Here is a 17323-nt window from a genome sequence, read left to right on the forward strand (position 1 = left end):
TCGACATTTACTAGTGTAATTTAGATAACGTTCTTCAGATTTCAAAGAACGTTTAAATATATTTACTCAATACCCTTTGCTCCTAACGGTATTATTCCAAAATAATAATAAAAAAACTTATTTTAAAATCATACTTTTAAAGTTTCCATATATCTATTCTGTTTTGTACTTTCAGCTGATTCATTGATTCATTTATTTCGATTACACAGTAAGATTTTAATGTACATTTAAGTTTTATTAAAATTAAGTGGGACCCTTTAGTCTCAATGGTATGATATGGAAATAATAATAATTATACTTATTTTAAAATCATACTTTTGAGGTTAGCATATAGATATCTATCTTGTTTTGTACTTTCAGCTGATTAATTGATTCATTTATTTCGATAGCAAAGTAAGATTTTAATGTCCTTTTACGTATTTTTATATTAAAATTAAGTGGGGACCCTTTTGTCTCAACTGTATAATTTGGAAATAATAATACTTATTTTAATTTTTGGTTTTGTACTTTCAACTGATTCATTTATTTCATAGAATCATGTAAATAATACATAAAATATATTATTATTTATTTCGTTTATTGTTTGAATATAGATTATGCAGAAAATTTCTAAGATCTAGTTTGGAAATTCCCTTACACTAAAATTTCTCTTTACTTCAATGTAAAGATATTATGCAAAAGTTGATATTTATGTTTACTTCATAGATAATCTCTTGTCAAAGCTCTTAATAAGCACTAATGGAATGACTAGTTTTATTCTTCTACATAAAAATTGTATTAATATCTCCTGCATTGCCTGTAGCAGTATCTACATCAATGAATTATGTTGCCTTTTTAATCGTGTTTGCTGCAGAGTTGAGTCTATTAGCCAATACTTTAATGTGTTTGTTTTTGTCTCTTATTATAACAATTGTGACATTAATGAAACTATCAATAGTCGGTCACGTTATCTCGTGGAGTCTATCGGCCTCGGCAGTATTGTACATTACTTCAGTCCTCACGCGCGTACCGTCATGATATTCACGGTGATACTCGTAGTTACTTTTCTACTAACCTGCGCGGGAGTTTCTCAAGGTTCTAACCATTTCCCTAGTTCCGGACATCCCTGATGATTAAAGCTAAGTAAATTGAAAACGTTATCTTTTAGTTATTTACTGTAATCAGGGGTGTCCGAAGCTTAACTTTTTTAGTGTTGGTTTTGATTTTGTAGTTTATTAATAGTTTATTAACCTTTGAGTTTGAGGATTGCTGCTCATGGTTTATTGGATGGTGGCGTTGGATCTGCTGTATACGATTTAAAAAAGATATGTCTGAGATATATCTTATTTAAATCTGTCTAGTTTTATTTTGAAATTTGATAGCTGAAGTACCACCTCAGTGTAGCAGCACTACCTCGATCTCATTCAGTAGTTAAATTATTCGCATGGCTAGATCCTGTGGAAGGACCGGCTGGTGTCGCTAACATACCCAACGAGGAGATCTTCGGAGACCTTGGCCAACCCCTCAGAATCCGATGTCTCGTGTACGGTTACCCAACACCGACTATCTACTGGTACCGGGGTCTGAACGGGCCTATGGTGCCCTACAGCAGCTCACTGTATGAAGCTAGAGACAACGTCTTACTAATCAGGAAACTGAACGAAGAGACTATCGGAGAGTATGCTTGTCACGCATATAACGGAATAGGCTCGTCGGCGATATGGCCTTTTGTGGTTCAAGCGAGCCGACCCGACGGATCTGTGGAGATACCTAAACATGTAACCCAACTTGAAGTCCCGGTTACGACCCCACAGATACAAACCCAGGCATCTACCACACCAGCACCAGAAAACCAGGTTCCACTCTACGCCGGTAAGGACCAGCCTATTGCTTATGCATGTTGCACCTTGCATGAATAGTTCTTCTGCATGTGACTCTAAGCGGTTAGTGGTATTTATACATATATATGTGTATCTAAACAAATAAAGTTCCTTATTATAAATAAGACATTACTACGTACCAATAATATAATCATCGAATAAAACAACAAAAGTACATTTACACTATTGGGACAGGTACGTATCTGAACAGCTTGGTACATTTTGTCATTTTTAAATGTTTTTTGTCACCTGCAATATGTGTAATCCGGTATTATACGCAATGCCTAGAATGCCAACAGTTTTTCAAACGAATTAAAAAAGGTACTTAATTAAAATACTAGTGCTATTAAAATGGTTTAAGAAAGGAAAGGAGTTAGGAAAACATTTCGGGATGTAGAAATAATGTTTTGATAGTTTTGTTCCCAATATTCTACCATAGTCAGCGGTTTTACTAAATAATAATTATTATTGATGAGACATTAAGATCCTCTCAGTCTCCGGAATTTGTAACTTTTGTATTACTTTTTACAATGCAGGCGTAGAAAAACACTTTCGGCAAAATAGCTCTAGCTAAGTTATATTCCCGAGCTGTTGCTCAATTCATTCAAAATTGATCCTAGGCTATTGCCTAGGAGGAGTAAACTTAATTTTTTTGCGTCGGGTTTTCCGTCCTGCATTTTTCCAAACATTTGTAGGTACCTGCCCACTTTCCAACGTTTAGCTTTGCATTTGTTTAACGTATGTGCATATATTGTGTATTTATAAGTTAACATTGAGTATACCAGGAAATTAAACAGATGTAAAATTCCGCAGTGCCCGTGACAACCCGTATCAACGCAGAGCGAACTCAAGTGGTGGCCGGCTCGGAGATCAGATTAGCATGTGACGTAGATGGCTACCCTGAGCCGCGTGTGCAATGGACCAAAGACAGGATGCAGCTCACAGCCACAGACAGGATACAAATCACAGGTCTGTTGGATTAACTCCGATACACAATTCCATACTAAAGTCTTAGATAATTTATACCTCTAGAAAGAGTCTCTTGCTGTTAGACAACCGACATAAACAGGCCAGGAATATATGTTTAGTGTGCTTGACAAGCGACGTGTTACACTCGCGATTTGTTTGACACTTTGTGTTAGTGTGCGTGCATTGCTCAAAATGGAGGTTAATTTTAAACACAATTTTTTCGACGTTTTCACAGCTGCCAAAGTATGATCTAAGACTAAAGTTATGCTGATAACCTTCTTGTATTGTTAAATTGGACGTAGTTCCTGAAAAACGTTCCAAGCCACAAACATCACATTTTAAGAATTTGTATTTAAAGTTTTGTAAATGTTAAGTGTAACCATACATGTGGGTTGGGCTACTAAGTCATTATGTCATGTTAGAGAGACAGTAGGGCTGCTATTTTTTGTCAGCCCGTTAATATGAATCTCATAACCAGTTTTGTGTTCTTAACTTAATATCGACATGATTGTGGTTTGGTAAGTTTTTCTGGACATACGTCCAATTATGCAGTTGAAATTACTTTCTTTAAAAATCTAGAAATGCAAATTAAAGCTGACCATCTTAATGCAAGATCGAACTGAAATATCTTAAAAAACAACGAGCAGTGTTTGTTCAACGTGACGTGTTATATAATATAAGAAGTCTCATTGAATTCGTTCTCTTCATTACGAATTAATATGTACATAATCACAACTACAAAATAGTGATAGATTAATTAGTTTATTTAGGCGTACGGACCTTCAATCAAATCAAATCAAAATCAGTTTATTCACGTAGGTCACAGAAATGACACTTATGAATGTTAAAAAAAAAATATTTTTCTTATTGAATCTACCGCTACTTCGTAAAGGGTTGAGCTAATTGAGAAGAGGTAGCAAGAAACTCATTGCCACTCTTTTATATCAAGATTTACATTTACATCGATTTACAAATCATTTCAATTACAATAGAATATGTAAAATGTAAAATGATGCAACAAACACACTCAAACGTCAAATAGTCAATGTCTTACACGAGTAAGTCAAAAAGTAAATGTAAATTAATACATTGAGTACAGTAGCTGCATCATCCACATACACCATAAATAAAGGTATTCTGTGAGCATTTTATAAGCGCTTATAAATAAATAAATATGTATATATCCATGCATTTATATACACACATAACTTGTAAGAATCTGAAACCGAGTCTCCGGCAACTGGTTCATCCTGCCACCACAAGCAGCGCCCGTTCACGAGCATGACGCATGAGCCAGCCATCGCCTCCTTCAACCATTTTTAAGGGGGACGACCCGTCCCATGTCGCCGCCACAAGCAGTGACATTTAAGCGAGCATGACGAAACCTGTTACGAGAACTCAGCAAACAATAATAAAATAATCCTAATCTACATATCATGCAATACTCACCAAATACAAATAAATCTAAAAGCATGCTCCCAACTTAAAGGCTGGCGACGCATATCTTGGTCACCCATGGTGTTGTGGATGTCCATGGGTGGTTGACTCACCACTTCCCATTAAATGATAACAATCACACTAAGGACACAAAAATGTCAAAGTTTCCCATGGTCTTTGGGTATGACTGTGTGATAATATAGTTTAAGATTTTGATATCGGGATATTGATATCAATAGAGTGAGTCATTTTCATATCATTTGCCACTACGCGTTGTATAATCACCGTATTTTGGAAGATTCATTGAATTTTCATAAACTTTATTTTACTGAAAATGTTTTCACCATAATATTCAGATTCAAAAGTGCTTAGTATAAAATATAAAAATAGTAATCTGAGATGGTAATACTGAATTACAGAGACACGTTTGACAATATTCCGGGCACAGTCGAATGACAGCGGCGAGTACAGCTGCGAGGCGGCAAACGAATACACGTCACATTCATCTGTCATCAACGTCACTGTCAAAGGTAATTATGACATTGAGCGGGGCTACGGTAGTGGTATACCGAGAGTACTAGGGTATGGTATTTTTTTAAATTAAGATTGTGTATTTAAGTATTATTCACCCATTTTGTTTTATGAGACGTTGTATTCAAAAACTAGTAATACGATTGTAATTAAACTTGGCTTAAGAAGGGCACGGATTAGGTTACAGTTAGCAATTTACGCCAAAAAATTAAAATAATGTAACAATTACCTGTAATCGTGCGCTGTGCAAAGTACTTATGCGTAATTGAGTTTGATATAATGGAAACATTGATGTTCTATAAACATATGACTCCCAATCACCTGCTAAAAGTTCGTCAAAAACGTATACATTAACTAATACAGATAGCAATCAAACATTCATTCAAGTTAACACCTTACTTTGTGGTGGGAATGTGGTGTTAATTAAAGGGGCACGTACCTGAAATACGACAACGCGTGGCGATGTATTCAAAGCGCGGTCGACAACTCTGTCTAATAGACGCGTAGGCAGAGTTTTGAGCGTGATTGTTAGTCTAATTTGTTTATTGTCATCAATGACTGGTAATCATATATTTGAAACGTATTATTAATCATAGACATAATGTTTCGCTAGTAAGAACATACCGATAACCCTTTCTTGTGACAAAACTAACTCGATGTTAATGTTTCAGGTATCTACATACCACCAACGTGTGTGGATAGCCCGTACTTCGCGGATTGTCACCTCATCATCCGCAGCAATTTCTGTCGTCACAAATATTATTCTAAGTGAGTATTAATTAGTAATATTGAAGAGATTGCGGTCAATGTTGATGACACCTTTTTTAATGGACGCGAGTGAGTAGTTAATAATTTCCTCCGTGTACTAGTTAAATAGCATCCATTTCAACATAATTCATAGATTTCACCCAAGTGATTATACTTCGTCTACATTTTCATTTAAAATGAATCTATGAATAAAACAATACAGACAGAAAAAAAAATAATACTGCTCGCCTACAATGGCCTATTCCCATTGGTCTCAATAATGATTTTGTGTTATTTAGTATCTACTGTTCGTTGTGCACGTCGTGTGAGTGAGAAAGTATGATGTGTGACGCCATAGACGCGACCTAAACGCGCGTGATCGGTCTTCTTGCTTTTTTGTAACTGCGATTCCTCTGGTTTTGCAAGAAAACATTGTAGGTGATCACTTGCCATCAGGTGACCCAAACGTTCGTTTGTCCTACTCTATAAAAGATTGGCATTGTTTGAATTTCAGAATGCAAGGATATTGATGAGCCTATTGATGTTGGAATTAGAACTAGAACTTCACCAGTGGGAGGCTCCTTTGCACAGGATGCCGGCTAGATTATGGGTACCACAACGGCGCCTATTTCTGCCGTGAAGCAGTAATGCGTAATCATTACTGTGTTTACATTACTGGGCAAATGAGACTTTACATCTTGTCTCAAGGTGACGAGCGCAGTTGTAGTGCCAGTCAGAATTTATGGGTTTTTCAATAATTTTTATAAAAAAAGAACTAGATAGTTTTCAACCGGTTGTGGGTTGATGTGTAGAATTTCATAAAACAAAATATGTCCGTTGATATTTAAATACCTAATTTGTGGATGATTAGAAAGTGTATCAATAAATTTAGCGCTGTAGAGTGGTGATCGCAAATATCGCTCTTTGGTTCTTATTCCAATCAATGTTCGTCCCTATAGCCCAGTGGTTAGTGACCCTGCATACTGAGCTAGAGGTCCCGGGTTCGAATCCCGGCAGGTGCGAATATTTAAACTCCGTTAATGTTTGTTTCCAAGTCATGGATGTTTCTAAGTATTTATGTATGCTTAAGTAAGTATATTGTGTTAAATATATCGTTGTCTTATACCCATAGTACAGGCTGCGCCTAGTTTGGGCCAAGATAATTTGTGTAAAAGTGTGTCATTATTATATTTTTATTATATTATGTAACACAATAAGTGTATTGCTGTCTCTTTCATTCACAGTTATAGACGCTAAGACAATAGCACATACATACACACATACACATACACATAGAATATCATGCATAATGCAAATATGCGAAATAAGAGGACTCTTCCCGGTCCTGTCTATCGAACATGTTCTAAAATCATGTTGTTTCATACAACGCATACCGCCTGTTGACGACAAGCAAGAGAATGCGATAACATTGAACAAGAAATAGTGTGCAGAAATTACATAAAACTTCTGGAAGAAAATACGTATTTTTTTATGAAAATGGAGGACAAACGAGTGTGCTGGTGTTAAGTGATCAGCACCACCAACATTCTCTTGCAACACCAGTGGAATCACAGGAGCGTTGACGGCCTTTAATAAAGGTGTACGCGCTTTTTTTTTAAAGTAACCAAGGTTGTCGTATTGTCCCGGAAACACCGCACAAGGAAGCTCTTTTTACAGCTTTGTGGTACGTGGAAGAAAGCTCCTTGAAAACCGAGAGTAATAATTACAAATTTGTGAAATAAATGTTTATCGTTGTAGAATTTCCATTACATGCGCGAGGTTTCCATCGCAATATTTTATTTAATTTTACAATCTATGAGTAAATTATGAACGGACAAAGATCAAGTAGAATTTATTTCTTAAAATTTATATTTTCTGTTTCGATTGAAACATAGATGAATGCACAAGATACCTATCAGTATTTTTTAAGAAAGGTGCGTTTTGTATGAAAAATATGACGTGTCGACTGCTTTTAAATTAAAATTTTTATTTGTTGTGACCACCGTAACAACTAGAGGGATAATCATTAATTTGCACCTAAGTACACGTTGTTAGAGATGCAGTAAAGGTACCAGGGAGGATGGTATCCCGAAATTAGATTTCCCGAGAGAGTGCAATACGCAAAGTCAAAGTCAAATAATTTTTATTCATTTTGGCTCAAACTTACTGAAAAATTACTGAATCTACCATATGCTCGGAAAAAGTTGAGCTCGTGAGAGGAACATACAAGAAACTCAACGACCACTGTACATAAATATAACAAATCTTAATATATATAAATTACGTGTCGCGTTGTTTGTCCGCGATGAACTCTTAAACAAATGAACGGATTTTAATGGGGATTACTTCATGGAGTGCAGTTTAGTCCAACTTGAGAGATAGGATGGTCCCAAAGCGAAATAAAATTTTTACTTAGCATTTACCCATAATTTTTTTTTCAATATTTGTTTTGTATGGACATATTTTCTATGAGAGAATTTAGTGACGCACGGTTTGACAGTTCCACTGTGAAACAATTTCATTAAAACAACAGGGAGCATTTTTACGAAATAATTCTTGATGTTTTGAAATATTATTAGCAAATTCCTATGAATCAATATTTTTTTTATTATATGTACCTAGAAAAACGTCTGTCGAGTCAGCTTGTTAGTTTATAAAGGGCTACATCCTATATTATATGAATCGTGTTTGAATAATATCAAATATGTGAGAAGTCATCAATTTAACTTTTGTTCTGTAGATTCTGCTGCAAGTCCTGCGTGGAAGCCGGACAGCTGGAAGCTGAAGAAGCGGAGCTGATGCAGGCCGATATGTCATTTAGAAGGAAGAAGTAACGAGAAAATAACGGCTTATTAGGGAGTTCTAACGCCAGTTAATGTATTATAGATAAAATTTGATATCGAAATTTACTTAAATTAAAAAAATAGAAATAAATTTCGTGAAATATGAATTTTAAAACCGTTATAAGCATAATAATATATATTAGGTTTAGATTTTACTGTCAAATAAATTTGCATGAAAACAAATTTTATTATTTTAAGTAGGTAATGATATTTTAATAAATTTAAAGATTTCGAAATATCCAGAATGTAAAATGAAACAAAAGTGCCTTAATAATCTAAAAAGTGTGTACAAATTAATTATTATAAGAAATTTGTAACATAACATAAATGTAATACAAACTCTTACGGTGTTATTACAAACAAAAATTTAAACATGGCTTAGACACGTGTTTTGTTAAACAGTGTCTAACTATTTAAACGACGTCTAAAGACACTAAACCACATAAAGACACGGATTCGTAATAGGGCTTTTTTATACGCTTTATATTAGCTTCACCTGTATGTTTGTATGTTTGTAACCGACTTCTTTGGGCGCGATTTTGACCCACTTTAAACGGCTAGATTCAAACTTTGTAGATTTATCGAGCACCGATGACATTACACTAATTTGATAAAATTATACTAAAAAATGAAAAACAAATAATAGTTAAAAAAAACTAAAAAGCACGCTTTATATAAAATTCAACTAAAAAATAGAAAATAAATTTAAATTGAAAATAGTGTAAAAAACTATATATGAAGTGTAGAAGAATTATTATTTTAATAATATCTTAAAAAGCACCCCACGCTTTTTTTACAATAAAATATATTTTTTTTACACTATTTTCAATTTAAATTTGTTTTCTACTTTTTAGTTGAATTTAATATAAAGTGTGCTTTTTAGTTTTTTTTAACTATTATTTATTAATACAAGTGTTTTGTAATAACACCGTTAATATTTATACAAGATAGTATTTAAATTTTATATATAGAATATTTACTATACTATTGTGATCTCTCATACTCACTCTCAATAAGTTTACAAGAATCTCTTTTTATATAATCAAATCTCAACTTTTTCTAACCTAAGATTAAACGAAATATTATACGAAAGATAGTAAAAATATTAAGTTAATTAAGTTTTCGAGATATTTCACTAACGCCCTATTCCTGAAACAACTTCATTCCAGTTTTTATAATTAATAACAACTTCCAATGAATGCATTTATAAACACAATAATTATCTGAGCGATCCAAATAAATATATAAAAGAGAAATGAACTTATCACTAACGTGCTATTTTCTAAATAATTAAATCGACTGTCACCAAACTGGAATGGAGGCCAGTAGTGATTTTATGGGTGGCCTAAAAATTTTATCAAAATCGCTGAGTATATATATAGATATATCTTATATTTGACTGTTCTAATTGCACGCCTCGGCGAGTTTGTGGTTTATAACCGACCTGTCGAGCTCACACGATTTCCACACTTTAAATTGCATATTTTTTTTCTATTACTCTTACACATTATAAAAAGCACATCAATATAAAGCTGAGACACAAATGAATAATCCTGATACTTTTTTTAAGTTGTCGAATACGTACATTAAAAAAAATTATCGTGGAAGTCCAGTAGTGTGTGGTTCAAAAAAACGGCGTGGTACGGATATCTCGAAAAGACTTATACTATTTTCACTATTTTCACAATTAAGCAGAGAAGGTTCCTTTCGAAAATCATTACTGTAAGCCTTCTCGTTTTTTTTTTAAACGCAGATGATTAAATTTAATTCGAAATTTAACTTAAAAAAAATAAAGCATGAGCGTTCGAGGCGTGCACTTTTAGATTTTCCAATTTTTTATTTTATATATGTTTATAGGACGCTTTATAAGTTTCTTGTGACCCCTCTGATGTTATAAGAGTAAAGATCGCGGTGGTAACATACCAATTACTCTCCAGTGACCCGTATGCTCTCTTCTTCCAAAAAAAAAATATGTTATATCTTAGTATGGGTACTGTAACAAATCAATTCCGGAGAAAATAACGCACCAGCTACATAAACAGATACCACTAACAAAACAACGAAAACTAATCGCAGATAGAAACAATACCTATTTAAATATATCGTGTCCAAGAATATGTAAATAAAAATGTGAAATAGCTCTTTACACAACTAATAACACTTTTATTTCTTGCTTTTCCTCTCAATGGTATTTTCTTATTATTTAACAGCCAAGGATATGTAACAACTAATTTCGACATGGCCGAAGATATTGAAAGTACCTGTGTGTTTATTTTAGATACATATTTAAATATATATATATCGTACTTCCATATAGCTTCTTCTTTGTGATGTAAGTGTCCGCTTTCTATTTATTTGGATCGTATATTATTATAGTAATTATCAAACAGCATTACCAATAGATTTAGGAACTAAATCATGTAGTTAAGTTAATTATTATTATTATGTAAATAAGCAACAACACGCAAACTAGACATATTGTAAAAGGTTTTACCGTCAGACTTTTAAAGAAGAGAAAATATTTCTTCATAATCGCATTATCTAAATATCATCATCATAGTAATGAATAACGGCAGATCAGTGGCTTATTTTTAGTTGGAATGTATTTAAGACTTATTCAATTTCTGTGTCAAATCCTTGTTAGCCTAGGGCAGCAAAGCGGTTGCGATTTCCGACGAAGTAGAAAGAGAGAGCATTAGGGACTCGAGTAGTGAAATCGCACGAGTGATACGAATATGAAGTCTTTTTGACTCTCGCACAATAAATCTAAGGCTAGCTGACTCTTAATTGGTAGATAATATAGAGAGTGGTGCCATAATGGCGACATTAAATGAACACACTGTGAGCTATCTAACCTTAATCGTAAAAAAAAAAATCCTAAAATATGAAGTATATAATTGAAATTTTCAAATAAACCAATTATATATTGACCTTGATCCTGCAGACACTCTGTCCAAACAGTTTTTCGGGACTATGTTAGTTTAAGATTCTTTCTGCAAATAAATAATACTACTTATAAATTTAGTAAACAAAATTTTATCACACTTGCGTGGTCGCGTAAGACTGCTCGAAGTAGGTGTCAGTGGCTAGGATAGCACGCGGATACTAGATTTCTTACAGGTTGTTCCGAATTGATATGGCATATTTATTTATTTAGGTGAATTATGTATTTGTTTTTGAATATTTTTTTAATGATTACGGTTAATTAGTTCTTCCCGTGTGCTTATTTAATGTCTCAATTATAGCGCTACGCTATATAAACTGTAACTGGCCAGTATCTTACGGCCATTCCCAATATACTATCTACAGATAGAGATAAATTACTACCTTCTACTCGGCCGTAAGTCTTCTCCACCCTCAAAGCCAATAATTTACGGCCGTTCCCAATATTGAGTCTATCTCTTACTTGAGATAAAAATCGTAACTACCGTTGACTTTCTGTCCCAATAAACTTATCGACGGTAACTCACCTTATCCGTACACGCTGTCTGTCAATGGGAGGACATATAGCTTACCAACGATAGAAGTTTTAATGGAAATTTCAATTCATGCGTCCCAATATAAGGCGATAAGAATGACTTATCAGGTATATTGGGACAGCTTCATATTATTGACAGCTAATTACTGAGAGTAGAAGGTAGTATTTTATCTCGATCTGTAGATAGTATACTGGGAACGGCCGTATGTGATAGATTTTCATACATCCTTTATGCCCGCATTTACGTAATAAATGTCGAACTTTCGGCCCATTTGTCACATCACAACCAATACACATTTCGAGAAGGTATAGTAGAAATATTTTTTCATCAATCACGTACCTGCCTTCAGTTGAATTGCTAGATTGTCATTACTTTCATGTTCGTGTAAGCTGGCAGTGACAAAAGTTTACGAAGGTAGACAGTAGATAAATATTATTGTGCAATACAGAATAAATATGGATACCACGACAATTCCGTACGATTTATGTAGTTATTTGTGTTACAAGGGGGCAACGTGATATACTCCTCGAGAGCCTTATTTCGAATTCAGAACCTAGCGAGAATGCAATATACGCCACTCGATACCAAAATATTTTGGCCAAGAATGACACTACTTTTCATCACTACTCGAAGTTCGTGCGTTACTTTATAGTGAAAGTTTTAATAATCACAAATAAATCAAGAACGCAAACCAATCAGAAAAGAGAAAGCTTAAACTCATATTAGAACAAAATTGTAGTTTGTTCCCGCTATCCTGTAAGGCCAATTTTCTTAATTCGACTATCCAAATACCTACGCATGTTGAAAAGTAATTTATTTCATTAGGAATGCATATTATTATATTTATCTTAGTCATAATATTGTATGTCGTAATAAATTGTGTATGTATAGTACTCTTCAAAGTAAAAATGTAAATATTACAAATACACCTAATATTTGAAATAAACTTTACAATAAATAAGATTTTTTTCATTTCTGAAGCCCTTTGATTTGTTATCTTTTTAGTTAAGATTTGAGAAGCATATAAATAAAGTGATTTCCAACAGTTTTTAAAGATTAAAAGTTTTGTACCAAATTAGACCATTTATAACCACTGATATGCGCATACGTCTTTGTGAGGCTCTTGTTCTATCCAAGCTTCACTATACCGATACAGTGTAGGGTTCGAGGTTGCTTGGCAGAACAAGAAATTTAATACAAAGAGTACAAAACGCCTGTGCTCGTTTTTGCTGGGATATACCGGCCTGACAACACATTTCTCCATACCTCAAAGAAGATAATGGATGCTCGTAGACGACTTTATTTAGCCACGCTTCTCTTTGGTATTATTATCACAAAAACGCCAAAATATTTATATCATACATTGGAATGGCTACGTCAGCGCAGTCAGTTAAATTTTGAAACAAGGTTCGCACTCAATGTCCTGTCAGCCCCACTCCATCATTCCGCCTCTTAGAGGAAGATTTAGGTACAGTGCCACCAAGTGCTGGAATGATATATCCGTTTCGGAGCTTGAAGACTGTTGAAACTTTCTGGAAAAAAAAGTTAAAAACCTTATATTTGGATTATTAAATATCTTATATTATTACGTATTATGTCTATAAAGATAACAACTGGGATTGGACTTTTTGTTTGTTTCTTGTTTGTTGCTAATATTTCTAAAATTGCTATACCAGGTTGATTGCGGCAGAGTGTCAGAGCCTAGATTGACTGGTGGACAAGTTTTCAGTCTTAGGGTAAATGTGATATATATAGTGATGTGGTGAGACTTCAGGGCGCTTGCTTTTATGCGCCACTTGGTCAAACACGCATAAGTGGCATCGAGCTGAGTTTGAAAATGTCTGGTCGCCTCATTGGGGTCACTGTTACAACTGAGGAATGCCGCATCATCGGCACAGCTGCTTCTGGTGATTGGGGTAGGTCACTTGTAAATATGTTATAGACTCCATCAGTAGGTAGTAGGAGTGAGGAAGGTACATTTTAATTTTACACATTAGTCCTTTATGCCAAACCCGATTGAAAGCTTGTTGTACGTCGAGAAAAGCAGCCGAACAGTATCCCTTCTTTTCCAGACATTGTCTAACTGTACAATACACTCTGTGAACTTGTTCTATGATGGAGTAGTGTTTCCGGAAGCCAAATTGATGGTCAGGTATTACATGGCCCATATCTAGGCAAGAGGATAGTCGTGCTAGGATGATCCTTTCCCACAATTTTGGTGCGTACACAGTACAGGCGTCAGGCTAATAGGGCGATAAGACGTGACTTCAGTAGGCGGTTTACCAGGCTTATGGATCGCAACAATTTGTGATGTTTTCCAGAGTGCAGGAACAAGCGAGGTTCTCAATGTGGCATTGACAAGGATGGTCAAAAACGTAATGCACTTCTTAGGAAGCTCTTTCAATGGCCTGCGGGTGATTAGATCAAATCCAGGTGCATTTTGGCTATTTCTATACCCACCTCTCTTGGTGTAGTAGGTCTCAAAGGCAGGCATAGTTGCAGGTCTTGTCCTAGGATTTGGTCTATTTCTGGATCTTCTAGACTATCCATATTGTTGGGTTGGAATACGTTGGCCAGGTATGTAGCAAAGGCCTGAGATTATTCTTGGTAAGATTCGTTGAAATGAGGTTAGTTGAGGATATTTTTTGCTACTATGACTAACGATTCGGTTGAATGGAGTCAAGAAAACGTTTATAATACAGGTGTAAGCACAACGAGACACACGCCCGCGCAATGTTCCGGTCTGCATCGGGGTAGTCAGAGACAAAAGGATTCCACTTGCTTCTATCCTTACAAACCTAACGCGCTTCCTCTACATTCATTACTCTTTTCATACATGCTCGCCGCTTGCGGGTGCTTCGAACCTTTCAAAATGTCCCCAGTTTGGTCGATGAATGTTCTACGAGGTCTGCCGCGACCGACATGGTCACACACACTTGCCTTATATATTACTGTATGAATACTCTACTTTCAAACCATCTGGGAGGCAGTGGGAGGCTCCTTTGCACCGGATGTCGGCTAGATTATGGGTACGACCACGGTGGCTATTTCTGCCGTGAAGCAGTAATGTGTAAGCATTACTTTGTTTCGGTCTGAAGGGCGCCTTAGCTAGTGAAATTACTGAGACTAATGAGATTAATGAGACTTAACATCTTATGTCTCAAGGTGATGAGCGCAGTTGTAGTGCCGCTCAGAATTTTTGGGTTTCTCAATAATTCTGAGCGGCACTGCATTGTAATGGACAGGGCGTATCAATTACCATCAACTGAACGTTGTCAATCATCTCATCACTGAACTGAATCACTGAATCATTGAACATCATCTCTTCCCTCATTTAAAAAAAAAGGGAAATGAGAAGGACGACATCTACAAAAATGAGCATTTATTTAGTTATTAATTAATACGTAACTATTAATAGCGACATTCGCTCAATGACTTACAATTTTCTCTTAAAAATCCAACAAAAGCATATTGTTCATCTGAGCATTCCATGAATGCTCCTTAAGCTGCTTGCTTTTATTTATTTAATTACTAGCTGACCCGGCAAACGTTGTTTTGCCATATAAAGTATTTTTAGTGTACGACCGTTTTTTCATCATTCGTGTTAATATTGACACTCACAAAATGTGGCTTCCTATTGGTAATAGTCAAAGTCAAATAAACTTAATTCAGATAGGCTTAAACAAAACGGTTCAGCGGTCACTATAAATATTTCTTTTAAATTGCTGAAATCACCAAATTATGTTCGGTAAAAGTTGAGCTCGTGAGAAGAACAAAAGAAACTCAACTGTCCCTATTTTCAATCAATAGAGTATTTAAAAATGGCTTTCTCCATCGCTGGAGCCTCGCTGTACTATGCGAATACTGGCAAAGCATCACGTGACATCACACGCTGTTCTGCACTACGCATTGCAGCGCACTCGTTCCAGTATGTAAGCAAATAAGTGCTCAATACATGAGTAGAAAAGATACCGTATCATGAGATACGGTATCTTTTCTTTACTAACACAAATGTTAAGTATCAAATATTGACGGTAGAGTGAACTTAGTTTCACAAAAATGAATTTCTTAAAAATTCGAACACTTAATTCAATTTTACGTAATGAGGGTGGCGAAAAATAGTTTTTCGCTACACACGGCTTTATACACAGTAAGTAGTGAAATTCTTTTTAAGTTTTAAAACTACCTTCAAAAATAACATCCAATAATCGGTAAATTTAAGACTTACCAAATTAAGTGAATTTGAATCCTTAATCTAATTTCGGTTAAAACTTAGTATCCCTTAGCACGAATTTGCATGTAAAAAATATTGTAGTTGATAGAGCTTTGGTCCACGATGATAGTGTTTCAAGTTTTCAAGAAAAACCAAAATAAAAGTCTACCCTCCCCAGCCTATCTGTCACAGACTATTTGTTACATTTTATTTCACAGTTTTTCATACAATTTAAGCCGTTTTACCTGTCACCAACTTCTTTTACATTTCATTTCACTGTTTTTCATGCATTTATGGCTGTATTAGCTGGAACCCTTTGCCTGTACTTATATTTTACTAAGAAACCAAAATCATTTTATGACAGTTTTAGCCTCCCACCGCGATGGCGCACATGTAGTGTTTATTTACGTGATTTACCTGTTTTAGGTTAGAATTTTTTTTTGTGATTTTCTTGAAAACGTTGCATTACCTTGTAATAGGAGTGGTATCATTATAATCGTGGACTAAAGCTTTATCAACTACAATATTTTTTACCTCCTAATTCATGCTAAGAGATACTAAGTCCCACCCGTAATTTCTGATGACGAAGAAAGAGAATCCTTTTTTTTAAAGGTGTGACGTCACCACTTTTGACATCACAAAAGTTGACTGGCTGGTAATCACTCATCATGGATCATCGAAAGAAAACTGCACGTGATCACCTTCGTTTATTCCACAGTGTAACAACGTCCCAGACATATCCGTATCGTACGACAGCCTGAGCTCGAATACCTCGAGTGTCTTTTTTTTTTTTTTGAGAGGAGGAAATACTGTTACGTATTGTATGTAATATATCGGACCCGAGTGTCCGCGTAAGCGGACGCCCCATACCGACTAAAACCTCCTCTGTGCTGTTAGCAGCCCTGGCTTTCACACTACGCAACAATAGTCGCGGGGCGTCTCCTAAGGAGACTCGAACCTCAGACCGGCTGTGTGCTTGTGAGAAGGAGAGAGAATGAAAATGAAGATGAAAGATGAAAAGGTGAGAAGAACACACTCGCCGGCGAGTGTGGTGATGTTTTGTGTAATGTATATGTTTGTATGTATGTAAGTAGTGTAAATGTTTGTGTGCATGTATGTTTGTGTTTTGTGTCTGTTTGTGGAGTGTGTTTGTGTTTGTGTAAGTGGTGTATGTCAGTCCGTCAGTCAGTCCGTGTGTGAGTGAGTGTAGTGAAGCGATTACAGGACGAGGACTAACGTCTCGTC

At 35.2% G+C, this 17323-nt stretch overlaps 2 protein-coding genes across 2 annotated transcripts in view; one reads left to right on the forward strand and one right to left on the reverse strand.

Annotated features, from left to right (window-relative positions):
- LOC126966157 (baculoviral IAP repeat-containing protein 6-like) overlaps positions 1–17323 on the reverse strand; it is a 312407-nt gene that overhangs the window by 70801 nt on the left and 224283 nt on the right. The gene's annotated exons all lie outside the window — the stretch shown is intronic.
- LOC126966160 (papilin-like) lies at positions 781–12826 on the forward strand. The gene is made up of 6 exons (XM_050810115.1): positions 781–1074; positions 1432–1851; positions 2673–2828; positions 4685–4795; positions 5468–5564; positions 8284–12826. Exons 1-6 carry the CDS (start codon positions 1014–1016, stop codon positions 8375–8377), a joined length of 939 nt encoding a protein of 312 aa, XP_050666072.1. The 5' UTR covers positions 781–1013; the 3' UTR covers positions 8378–12826.

The sequence above is a fragment of the Leptidea sinapis genome, chromosome 9 (assembly GCF_905404315.1).
Source record: "Leptidea sinapis chromosome 9, ilLepSina1.1, whole genome shotgun sequence".
Classification (NCBI taxonomy): Eukaryota; Metazoa; Arthropoda; class Insecta; order Lepidoptera; family Pieridae; genus Leptidea; species Leptidea sinapis.